This window comes from Megalops cyprinoides, chromosome 12 (genome assembly GCF_013368585.1).
Source record: "Megalops cyprinoides isolate fMegCyp1 chromosome 12, fMegCyp1.pri, whole genome shotgun sequence".
NCBI classification, from domain to species: Eukaryota; Metazoa; Chordata; class Actinopteri; order Elopiformes; family Megalopidae; genus Megalops; species Megalops cyprinoides.
In genome coordinates, this window is record NC_050594.1 from 31,183,945 (window position 1) to 31,195,849 (window position 11,905).

Sequence of the window (11,905 nt, forward strand, 5' to 3'; positions counted from 1 at the left end):
GCCCTCTCCAAATTAGTCACAGAGGCCATTTTATTGCAATACCACATTTCACGGCTGAAATTTCTTATATACCAAGAATACACAATGTTGACACCTTGACAAAGTGAAGTAGAGAGGACATTTAATTATTCTGATGAAGGATTAATTGTGAGTGGATTATGATTATAAAATCAACTGGATACTGAAAAAAAACAAGGAAGAAACTGGGTGGTTAATTTACAACCACTGTTTCAATTCTAATGGTATCAAATATATTAAATATATTACATAAAATATTATGTTCTGGTTCAGATATTCTTTGTCTTGACTCAAGTGCAGTAAAGTCTGTATTTGGTTGCTTTATGTCACATTTCATTTTTCCTTGAAGGTGACTATACATTTGACTTTAAATAAAAATAATGGAATATAATGTTTGTAAACAGATGCTTGCCATTTTGTATTCTTGAGATTGCAAGGAACTCTTATTGCATTTTATCCTAATCTTCAAGAGCTCTCTTTCTGCTCACATAATTCAGTTCACAGATGAGCTACTTTGTTTATACTTTATTACTGACTTTTCAACTTCTTTATCCTGGACAGCAATAAAAAAGATGAAACGATTATTTTATTTATTTTCTTTAAAAGTGTATACATTGATCTTCTGTGTGGTCTTTGGAAGACATTCTCCCGCCTTTGGTATCCTAATTAAAGAAGACCTTTTTTGCGGTTTATAAACCTTTTTATTGAGCATATTAAATTTTCTTTAAAAGTCTAGATGAAAGTGGAATTTGAACGTTTTCCGGTTCTTAGAGGTCTTGATTCCCTGTGTTAGGAAATTGTTTCTACATATAAAGTATGAGGGGTCCATTAATGTCTTACACAGTTAATATTTGATGACAGAATGTGATTCTCTATGAGTCCTTTGTAAAGTCAAAGATAGAAACTAGGCTCTACAAACTACTTTTTCAAGCAAAATGGTGGCAGCGTAATATATAATACAGCTGCTAAGAGGTTCCCTAGTTTCTGAATGCTGAATCAAGAGCTTGGATTTTGTTTCAGGGTTTATTCAAATATAAGATTTATACAAACACAGTTACAGTTATACAGAGGTGTATATACAAACACAATGGCTTAAAATGTCACACAGATATAGTATACTGACCCCTCATTTGTGTTTGTCATATATTTATTCACCTTCCACAAGGTTATTTTCACATTTCAGATTCAGAATGGACATGTCAAAATACTGTTTTATTTTCTAAATCACTAAATGCTCACAGGTATTTGCATTGATTAAGTCTTTTCTTTTTGCAGATATTCACAGAAGCAAGGCATCCCTGGCACCAAATCAAGTAATTTTGAAGTGTCTAGACAATCATAAATTGATTGTGTTGTGAGCATGAATCTCAGTCTGTCCGACCAGAGCATGCATACCTCCAATGATGGCTACCTGGAGGAAGAAAAAGCCGAGCTGTTGCACCCTTGTTTCAGAAGAAACGTGTACGATGACTCCCTGACCTCCTACTCCAACGGGTCCATCATCTCCCAGCTGCTGAGGAAGACCATCCAGAACAAGCGGGTCCTGGAGGACAGTCTGTTCTACATGCCGGCGGCTGCCATGTCCAGCTCTACCATGGCCGACCCCAGTCAGGAGGACCGGAGCAGCAGCTCCTCCAAAGAGAGTGGGGCGGAGCCAGCGTCCCCGGGCAGCCACACCTCCACGGCAGCCAGCCCCCAGGCTGAGCGGCCCCTGAACGAGCACCACCAGGCCAAGCGCGCCCGGGTGGAGAACATCATCCGGGGCATGGCAGGATCACCGAACGCGCGGGTCCCGGGAGACGGGGAGCGGAGCGAGGCTGACGGCAGGGACGCGAGGGACACCTACAGGGAGAACAAAAGGAAGCAGAGGCTGCCTCAGCATCAGGACCACAGCCTGAGCGGGGGCGGCCCCTGTGCCGGCAGAGGCGGGGGGTGCAGCAAGGATGAGGAGTGCCACAGGCTGAAGGAGCAGCTGCAGACCATGCAGAAGCTCCTCCGGCAGCTCCAGGAGAAGTTCTTCCAGGTCTACAACCTGAGCGACTCCGAACAGGAAGACCGGGAGGAGGCGGGTCCCGCCAACTCCATGGAACATGACGACATCGCACGGAGCAAAGAACCCTTTGAAGGGTCTGACTGCGAGCTCCACCGGGACCTCGATAATGACTTTGAGAAGAGGTTGGACAGCGTTAAAGTGGGCCGAAAAGACACAGCAAAGATGGACAACAGCCACCTCTCGTTCCACAAGGAGGGCAAGAATCTTCCAGAGACTCTGAAATATGAGCTGTCCAGGGCTGTGAGTGAGAGTGTGGACTTAGTCTTTAAAAAATTTTCTTCCACTGTACTGAATCAGTCATCCCAGCTGCATGTGGGGCAAACCCCAGCGTATGTTAATACAGGAGCTGAGAAGAAGACCCAGATGCCCAGCACCCAAGAGTTGTCACACACTGAAGATGAGGTAAAATCTCGGCCTCTGGAATACTACGAGAGCAGCGAGGCGCAAATGCCCGAGGATCAAACGGAGGCGCTCTCACTTGTCGTTCGCAAGCCACCCCTGAGCCACCCTAGTTCCGTCAACCAGACGGTGAAGAGGCCCTACCCCTTACACCAGGCCCCCTTCCAGTTCGGCTACGGCGCTCCTCTACACGAGAACCAGATCCTGGAGCACCTCCTCAAGTACGGCCCCCATGGGAATTTCGGAAGCCTCCCGTGCCTGCCCCCAGCCGTAGACAGGTCCTCCCCGGATTCAGTGGACCTGCCATGGGACGCCATCACCGGCAGGCCAAAGGTGAGCTCCGGTCAGATAGCCCACCACGCCCGGCCGACAGCCCTGGGGCAGGTGACCATGGACGGCCTGTGTCTCCCTCACGTCAAGATGGAGTGTGGAGACCTGCAGAGCCTGGCTGAGAGGAACCCTTATATGTCCCTCAATATATCCTTTCAGCAAACAGAGGGCACTTCCTCATAAGTGTCACAATATGTGATTCCTTTCGTGCAGCTGTACTGTAAATATTTTCTAAGGCAAAAATTGCTGTTTTTGCCCACCTTCAGTGGATTATCAAAGGTTAGGCAGACAATAATTTGGGATTGCTGACTTTCTCCTACATGACTAGGCATCCTTAGAGCAGGCAGCCCTCCCAATAAAATAACGGCACCTTTGTTCTACCGTGTAAGTCATCCAGAGCTATCGTGTGCCGCAATGCACATAAAATGGCAAATAATTCACAAAAACATTTGTCAATGTCCTCACAGACTTTCGCCGTGCGTTTTGGAGTGTTTCATAACCATCTTCCTTCTGTCCGCAAGATTATTATTATTGCCATCCAGTGCCTTTGAAAAACAAAGGAGAACCAACAAACAAACGTCAATTTTCCTTTCTTCCCTCTCCAGTCGAACAATGGCTCGGTGAGGCTCGACACAGCATTAGGAGTTCCAGTAGCACAGACTTCAAGGAGAATTTTTCCTTTGATCTTGGTAACCCCAAAGAAAATTACAGCATCTTCTTTAATCTAAGCAGAGTAATGACTTTAAGTCTGGAAAAAGACAAATAAAAAGGAATACAGGGCTTTGATAAGAATTGTTAGGAACAAAAGCCAGTTTTCAAAGGCAGAAAAAGAAGCAGTTTCTGTTCATGAAATTCAGTGTGTGTGTTTTTTATACTTGAAAAATTGCACTCAGAATATATTTATCTTCAGAGTGAGGTGAGTGCACCTTGAAGGTCAGGCAACAGAAATGCTTTCCTTTACTGTGACAGTCAAACCTTTGTTTCTGCCAATATTTAAACACTAGGACTGTATTGACCAAACAATTAACAGAGAAGATTATTCAAAGTTCAGATCTGCTACTAAATTTAAGAGCCACAAAACAAGTATAAAACATTGTTTCATTTTACCTGACAATTTTGTAATTGATGGGATGCATAGAGCATAACTAGCATACACCATAGAACATTAAGTCTAACTAAGCTTTTTGTGATCAGGGGTGCGATGAGATCTTTAGGGCCTATATTGTATGCGCAAAGTGTATACAACACAGAGCTGTCATTATCAAAATATTGAAGAAAGTGAACCTAATATTGATATTGATCCTGATTGTTAGGAAAAAAGATTAAATACAGGTACAGCACTGAACTCCCCTCTATAACAGAAATTAAGCACATACCAGACTCAAGACATAACACTCCCCTCTCAGTCGTAGCCCCATTCAATGTAGCTTGTTATACCTGTTAACATAGATATACATAGCTGTGCGGATGCCTGGCTTGTAGTTTTAAAACCATTTACATTACCATTACATTACATTGCTGTTCATGGTATAATTTTGTATTGAATTCACATACTGTACAGCAGGGATATCTTGCATGTCATTGCATGTCTTTCACAACCACTGAAAAGGTCCTTTTGGGTAACCCAGAAATGGTAATTAAAACTATTTGTTTTCTTTTTTTTTATCAAATTGAGAGTGAGCTCTTCTGACTCTCCTAGCCTGCCAGCTGTGGTGATTTATGAAATGTCTTCAGTTTTCTCATGGGATATGGTCGGTCTTCAGGGGGGTGAGAAGAGCTTTACTGCTCTCTGAACGTAGATCTCATAAATCTCACATCACAACTTCCCCATTTCAAAGACAGAACTCTTCTGTAAGTGTATGCTTTGCTAAGAACCTGATAAGGATGGCCAGTTTTGCTTGAGGTGTGGTTTTGATTTACGGAGAAAAGGTTGTTTGAAAATCCACAGTCATGTTAATCATTTACATCACACAGTTCAAAATAAGATTACATTTATTTTGAGGGATTCTCTTTTTACCTGTTTGTTTGTATTGTGTTTGTGTTTGAGGTCCTAGGGGATTCCATATTAAAAGGATGAAACAGTCCAATTCTAAGACTCCATCACTAAATTAGAGCTAATATTCGCAGACAACTTCTTCCATTTTAAGTTTTTTTAAACTTTTTTCTCTTCCTTGTACTCCCACTAAATGCTTTAGGGTTATCAAGAAACCTGCTTGTCTCTAGTATTGTCCCCTCATAAAACAAAACAACAGATTACAACACATAATAAATGTTGCAGAAATTACTTACATATTAAGTACATATTGATAATCACAACCCAGGTTTTTATATACCCAGTGCCTTACCCTTTTTTACAACGGTCAATTTTCATGATTTGTTTTCTTGTGCTAGTAAAACACTTTCCAATAGCAGCTGTAATATACTAGGAAGGCCATCAATATCAGTCACTTAAAAAAAACTCAAAACTGAGATGCAGTTCCTCTCTCACTATCCAAACATACCAATCATCCCCAGCAGGCATTGCCCTATAAGCTGCATGTGGCAGCCTCTAATTAAAAATCCTTAATTTAATTTACAGAGCTACACTGCCAACATGCACATAATGTGGAGTCTTTAACTCCTTTGGTTGCACACAGTTGTTCTATAAGATAATTAATTAGGGTCTGAAGACTGCTGTGAGGAAAGAGAGAAATGAAAGAATGTCTGCCCACGACTATTTCAGTCATTTTCTCATCTTTATTTAGACCAGAGAATGCATAGGCTGACTGGTTTCACTGCAATCATAGTTCTGACTAGCTTGAATGAAACTCTTTGTCAGCTGGTCTTGAGTCCTTAACTTCAGCACATTCAGGAAGGTCTGACACCGAACCATTTGAAGAAGGCAAAGCTGATGTTCTTCTATACTCGCTACCCGAGCTCCAACGTGCTGAAAACCTTCTTTCCTGATGTCAAGGTAAGTGACGTCTTCGATTCAAATGGGGCAGCCTTTCGCTGTCTGCAGCAAAGCGACCATACATTAATATTACAATCATCAGCCATGTTTTTCATTGATTGTTTCAAACATTGAAATAGTTCATTTTCATTATCATGAAGTTAAGATTAATTCATGCATATGCGAGTTCTTTTACTGATATATGAAAAACATGCCAGTAGGTAAACCATGGTTTATTCAATTGACAGGAAATGTTCAGCGTAATGTAGCAAAATTTAATTACTGGGGCAACATTGTTAAAACCTGCCTATTAAACCCACCTCTACAGACTGTCTCCTGGTTTCCAGTACCCAGACCCTCCTCTCACTGAGCACAAGCATACTTAATTGAGTACTGGTACATCACGTGATTGCTATTACAGCGCCAAATTTGGCTTATTTTCTCATCCCCTTCATTGTGGCTCTTTTGCATTGCATTATGTTGACTGTGGCATCCAGTTACAACTTTTGAACCTATAGTTCTACAGTTCATCTGCCTTGTTATTTGCACCATGTAAGTCATTTTGAATGAGAACAACTGAAAAACAATTAAATGCAAGCACGTGTGCAAGCATGTGTCTACAGCGTAATGTAGATTCAAGGGCATTGTGGGTAACCTGTATAATCAGAAAGAACAAAATGTACTGCCAGGAACATGATCATGAGTGTGTCACTAAGGTTGATGGAGGAGACCAACATATTCAAAGACCAGTGAGAAATGTAAATTTCACTCATAGCTCAATGAGCAAAGTTACAACAGTCTCTGGACCACCACTTCTACTCTAAGTGAACACCTCAGTATAACTTTTAGCAATACTATGGCACTTTGTCCCAAATTATGAGCCACACATTTAAGTGCTGCATTTTTTCACTACTCCCTGTACACATGATCACGATTCTGCTTTTCACTGAAGCGGAGGGAAAATACCCTTTAAGAATAAAGCAACGCAAGACTTGCTTGAAGTTGTCTCTCTGAGTTAAGGACAGAATGCCATATCTGGATGCATTTTAGAGTTGGTGAGTCTGATGCAGACTTTATGAACTGTCTGGAGTAGGTAGTAAGTGTTGAGTGGAGCAGCACCCTCCTGCCCAGCAGGGCACCCTTCTCCCAGGCCCTTCCTGGTGGAGCCGCACGGTGCTGACCCCGGGGGTCAAGAGAGAGACTGCGTCTCCTTTTAGCCCATGACCCTCCTGTGGGAAGTCGCACCGAACAAAAGGGGCCTAATCCCGGTGTCCGATTCCATCCTATCAGCCCGAGTCACTGAGAGGGAAGCTTCCTTCTGCCCTTATGATGCGGACTGGGAGAGGAGAGGCGTCTTTGATGGCAGCGTGGATAAAGACCTGGCCTCAGCCCCTGGGCGTTTTCTCTTTGCTCTTTCTGGATGAAGAGATAAAATAACAAGGCTAATGACAAGACTGAGTTTAGGAACACTCTGCTTTGGCAGATGTTTTTTAATTTCAACAAGTTGGTGGGAAAAAGAGCAGTACAATACCAAAATTAATAAACGGACCAACAAATACGACTTGCATGTGCGAGTTCATTTTTTTTAAACTTGGCATTCAAGAGTTTCTGATCATTTGGGCAGAGATACACAAAACAATGCTCATTGCACACAATGGTCTGAGATTTTAAAATTGAACAGAAACATGAGAAAATTCACTGTTCCTTACTAACTTGATTTCAAATGAAACAAATGACACAAAATAATGCAAAATAAATCGCTATGCTGTAATTTCTCAAGCAATAGCAGTAATTACAATAATCAGCAGTTTTGCACTCACTGCTGTTTTCCTAATTTCCCATCATGCACCTCCAGTTCAATCGCTGCATCACCTCCCAGTTGATCAAGTGGTTCAGCAACTTCCGCGAGTTCTACTACATCCAGATGGAGAAGTTCGCCCGGCAGGCCATTGTGGACGGAGTCAACAACGCAAAAGACATGTCAGTCACCAGGGACTCAGAGCTGTTCCGTGCCCTCAACATGCACTACAACAAAGCCAATGACTTCCAGGTAGGTCATAACTACCCCCTGCGTCTCTCCATGGTCCCTCAGCAGGACCTAATCATGATACCCGAATCAATCGTTTAGTGTTGTGCAAAAGATGGCCACTGTCATATACCTGGAGATCCACAGTCCAATTAGGCACTTAATTCATATGTCCTGATACTGCAGTTGGACTTGCTGGCCACTCCTCTCTATCTTTGAGTCGCTTAGCTCATGGCTGAATCAAACCTGCTAAGTCACTTTGTTTTAATACAAGTCCAAGGTATAATTATTTTATTGAAAAGTATTTTTCGCTTGAGATGACGTGAACGTTTTGATAGAATTCAGGGGTTTGTTAGTAAAGAGAGCTGCACAACCTGCTGGACTGCATCTCTCTGGGATCAACATTTGGCACCGCTGCTGGAATGCAGCATACTCGGATTTGTCACAGCCCCAAAGAAAGCTTCCATCTTAAGAACAAAACACCTGTGCTGCAATGGTAAAAGGTGGCAGGTTTCCTAGAATTCACCCCATACATGTTTATTGATCACTAGTCAGTGATTCCTTTAAATATTATAGAAAAAAAGGGCTTCACAAAATTCCTCATCTCAGAACATCCAGACTCCGCTGACAGTGGAAAGTAATGCCATTATTATTCTGCACACGTATGAATAGAGTATCTTTGATAGCTTCTGAGGGACATGAATTGATTGAATAGCTTTCCAACACAAGCATGCAGAGGAGCCCTTGCGTGAATAACACCCATGCGTCTGCGAGTCGCTGTCCCCTTTCCGTTCCGGTGGACAGTGGTCCGAACTGAACCCTGTGGTCACGTATGAGGGTGTCCTCGCCCTGACCCTCATGGCGCACTGCACCTGTGGCTGAGCTGCCCTTAAACCCATTATCTAAACTTTAGCGCGCCGCTTTATCCGACTGTGGGAAGAGGAAGCCGTAGAATCCCACTAAAACAACCCGGGATTAGGGGACCGGCACGCCTGAGCGGGGCCCGGATTGCTACTGACGCGGAACGCTGAGAAAGACGCTGTGAATTCCGAGGGAGAAGGCCGTTTGGTGGGAAAGAGCTGAGACAGTTTTCTTTACCTTGGGACCAAGACATTCCTTTCCCAGGGCTGCTTTGTATTCGGAGCTACGGGGAAAGAAAATAACTTATCCCAACAGCAATTCTGTTAACTATTCTGCGTGAAATAACCACACCGGATAGATTCTTCTCCCAGCGCAACAGCCCTCCCCACCCCCGGCTCCCACCCCCCCTACCTACCTCCCCATCCAGTGATGGGTGCTGAGAACCCAGAGGTGGAATTTCTGGGAAGGTACAGAGCTTTCCAGACAGTTCAGCAGAGGGCAACAAAGCTCCAGAACCAAAGCAGCATTCCATTATGGTCTGTTAATGTGTCTGACATTGTATTTGTTTTATACGTGTCGAGAACAAAAAGAATGGGAGCTTGTTCACTTTGAAGTGGGGGCATGAATGATAATACTTATTGGTTAGGGATCAACAGTGTTGACTCAGAGTGCCGTGCTGATTAACAGTTAAAAGAGCTCGGAGTATATTCTCCACGAGGGAGCCAACGTGTTGACGATACGGTATCATGAACTCTGGCTAATGCCTGTTGATTAAAGTGAGAAAAGAAATGTTGCTAGATGCCTGATATCATTCATTCACTGCTACTTATTTTTTGTCCCTGTTCCTGTAGGTTCCTGACAGGTTCCTTGAGGTTGCCGAAATTACGCTTCAAGAGTTTTTCACCGCCATTTCCTTGGCCAAAGATACAGACCCTTCCTGGAAGAAGGCAATCTACAAGGTCATCTGTAAACTGGACAGTGATGTCCCTGAAGAGTTCAAATCATCTGTCTGCTTGTAGAAACATCTCAACATTTTGTGTACTTACTCATGTACTCCAAACATTACACATCTTGCAGTGGATATGCAGTGTATTTTTTCCCGGTCCAATGAACTCTAAATTACTGTGTCTATTAAAGGAGAACCCTGGTGATGTCGTCAGTTTCATACTTTGTATATTTGTGTATCAGATACTCGCTCTGTGTTTGAGTAGTGGGTTGGATCGTATGAAGCTCTGTATCCAAAAGTAGATCTTGTCTGACATTGTCAAATTCTAATGACAAATAATGATAATAATCAGTTGATCTGCTACATATACAATGAGTTGATTCACCTGTATAGGGACATTTTTTCGTTTTTTTTATCATTTATTTTATCCTTGCCAAGCTCTGTAAGGAGGGCTGCAATTCAGTGGGATTATTGAGCATTGTGATAGTACATCCTTACATTATATGAGGGACAGGAATATTTGTCCCATCAGACCAGATTGTTTCCTACGTTATGGACCAAGTAATTGATTTAATTGACAAATTTAGAGCTCAGGTGTATCTTTAACCAGGTGGCCTGCAGCCCTCCGAGAACAGAGCTGTGAACCCCAGTGTAAAAGGACATGCGTATGTTGACAAGTGATGAATTTGCTCAACGTTTTGAGGAAACGACAAGCCAAGATGGGACAGATGACCCGTTCTCCTTATTATACCTTCTCGTGTTTCTGTGATCTTCTTGTGTTCTTGTCCTTAGAATGTCTCTTAGGGTACACCTGGTGTCTAAAGCCTGTGGCAATGTCCTTAGAGAATATGTCACTGTTTGGAACTTTGGTATACTGAAATACCTCTACCTCTTCCCGAGAGGGTGCTGGGCAAGGTGCACATGGCGATAGCCATCAACAATTAACAGAACTTATGTGAGATTCTGTACTTTATGTACGTCAGAACCTCCCTCTGCATGTCCAATACATAATGCAATATATCCAGCTAGATTCTGAGCTTTGATGGCGTTCTCCTTTCGTGGTGGATGTAACGGCGCTGACATTGTATAAACTGTGCTGTAGGTAGATGACAACTACTGACAATGATTGAGTAATGGTACCTTGATTGTTTAAATATTTTTAGCCAATGCTCAAATTCCAACTTGTGTTCCTTGTAAGAAATGAGAAGCAAATTCAAATGTTGCAGAAATGTGTGCTTTTTACATATATATTTAAAGTAGGTTTTATATATCTAAGAACAGCTTGAGCACCTCTATTTTTCCTTTCTAACTGCAAGGATATGACTGGATTTGAACTGTGTAGTGACCTATGTCTAATGTAAGTAGTACTAGTGGAGGATAATTGTGCCTATTTGCCAGTGACCTTTAGATGAAAATAGTGAAGAGTCTATATAGACGCTGATGAGGAGGCACTCTCAGCCTTAGGCCTGGGAGGTGGGATGCTAACAGGGCATTGTATAAGTATATATGTGGATATCATACTTGGAAACTCCACCATTGCGTTCAACCTGTGCCATGGTCACTTAGCAACTGTACTTCCAATCAGGGATCAACACCTATTCGACACACCTCTTTGAAGCATTTTTGTTTGTTTGTTTCTATAGTCAGATCAATTTACTTTTTGAAGTTCCCATTTTATAGTGGTTTCTTGGTTAGGCAAACTGTGACAATAAACTTAATTATTTAATCATTACGCTGTCTCATGTCTTTTAAGGAAAACATTGGACTGTGACAGGCTAATATTCAACCTTTTTCTGCTTTGAATACACTGGTACCTGGAGAGGGTCCATATGACCTTCATAAGAATACATTGGCATACTGTTGCAAAATGTTCAATATAACCAAAGAGTATGTTATTTGTGGTAAAGCCAACATTGCCCCAATCATTGTGTAGTAGCACAGTTTCATCTACTTGGTGTACCAATCCAACGGGTGACGTTATCTTGTGACTCATGTTCCACTCCAGTGCCACTAAAGACAAAAAACTGCACTCTAGTGAATCTAAAATGTTGACCTCACAATATTGGTACTGATTGATGTGATTCATTTGAAGTCTGAGCCTGAAAATAGACCCGCAAAATAATTCAAAGTAGAGTGATGAAAACTAAGGCTGTGGATAAAAAATTCTGTAGCTCACATATGGCACTGGAAAAGTAAAGTACAAGTGGAACTAAATTTTACCAAATCAGGAAATCACCTGATACTAATACAACCACCTGATAATAACAGCACAAACAATAATACTATATTGCAACAATACAATATTACACACAATAGGGAACAATGATGTTGTGGTTGTGT

At 42.2% G+C, this 11,905-nt stretch overlaps 1 protein-coding gene across 1 annotated transcript; it reads left to right on the top strand.

Moving 5' to 3' along the window:
- Nucleotides 1-1,315: 1,315 nt before the first annotated feature.
- On the top strand, nt 1,316-9,715 carry prox2 (prospero homeobox 2). Its single transcript, XM_036542967.1, has 4 exons — nt 1,316-2,947; nt 5,646-5,753; nt 7,588-7,782; nt 9,471-9,715. Exons 1-4 carry the CDS (start codon nt 1,379-1,381, stop codon nt 9,636-9,638), a joined length of 2,040 nt encoding a protein of 679 aa, XP_036398860.1. The 5' UTR covers nt 1,316-1,378; the 3' UTR covers nt 9,639-9,715.
- The last annotated feature ends 2,190 nt before the right edge of the window (nt 9,716-11,905 follow it).

Excerpts from the sequence above, each read along its gene's own strand:
- prox2 (XM_036542967.1), top strand. The coding sequence starts at position 1,379 with ATGAATCTCAGTCTGTCCGACCAGAGCATGCATACCTCCAATGATGGC. Across the intron at positions 2,948-5,645 it reads ACCCTTATATGTCCCTCAAT|ATTCAGGAAGGTCTGACACC; the intron begins ATATCCTTTCAG and ends TAACTTCAGCAC. Across the intron at positions 7,783-9,470 it reads ACAAAGCCAATGACTTCCAG|GTTCCTGACAGGTTCCTTGA; the intron begins GTAGGTCATAAC and ends CTGTTCCTGTAG.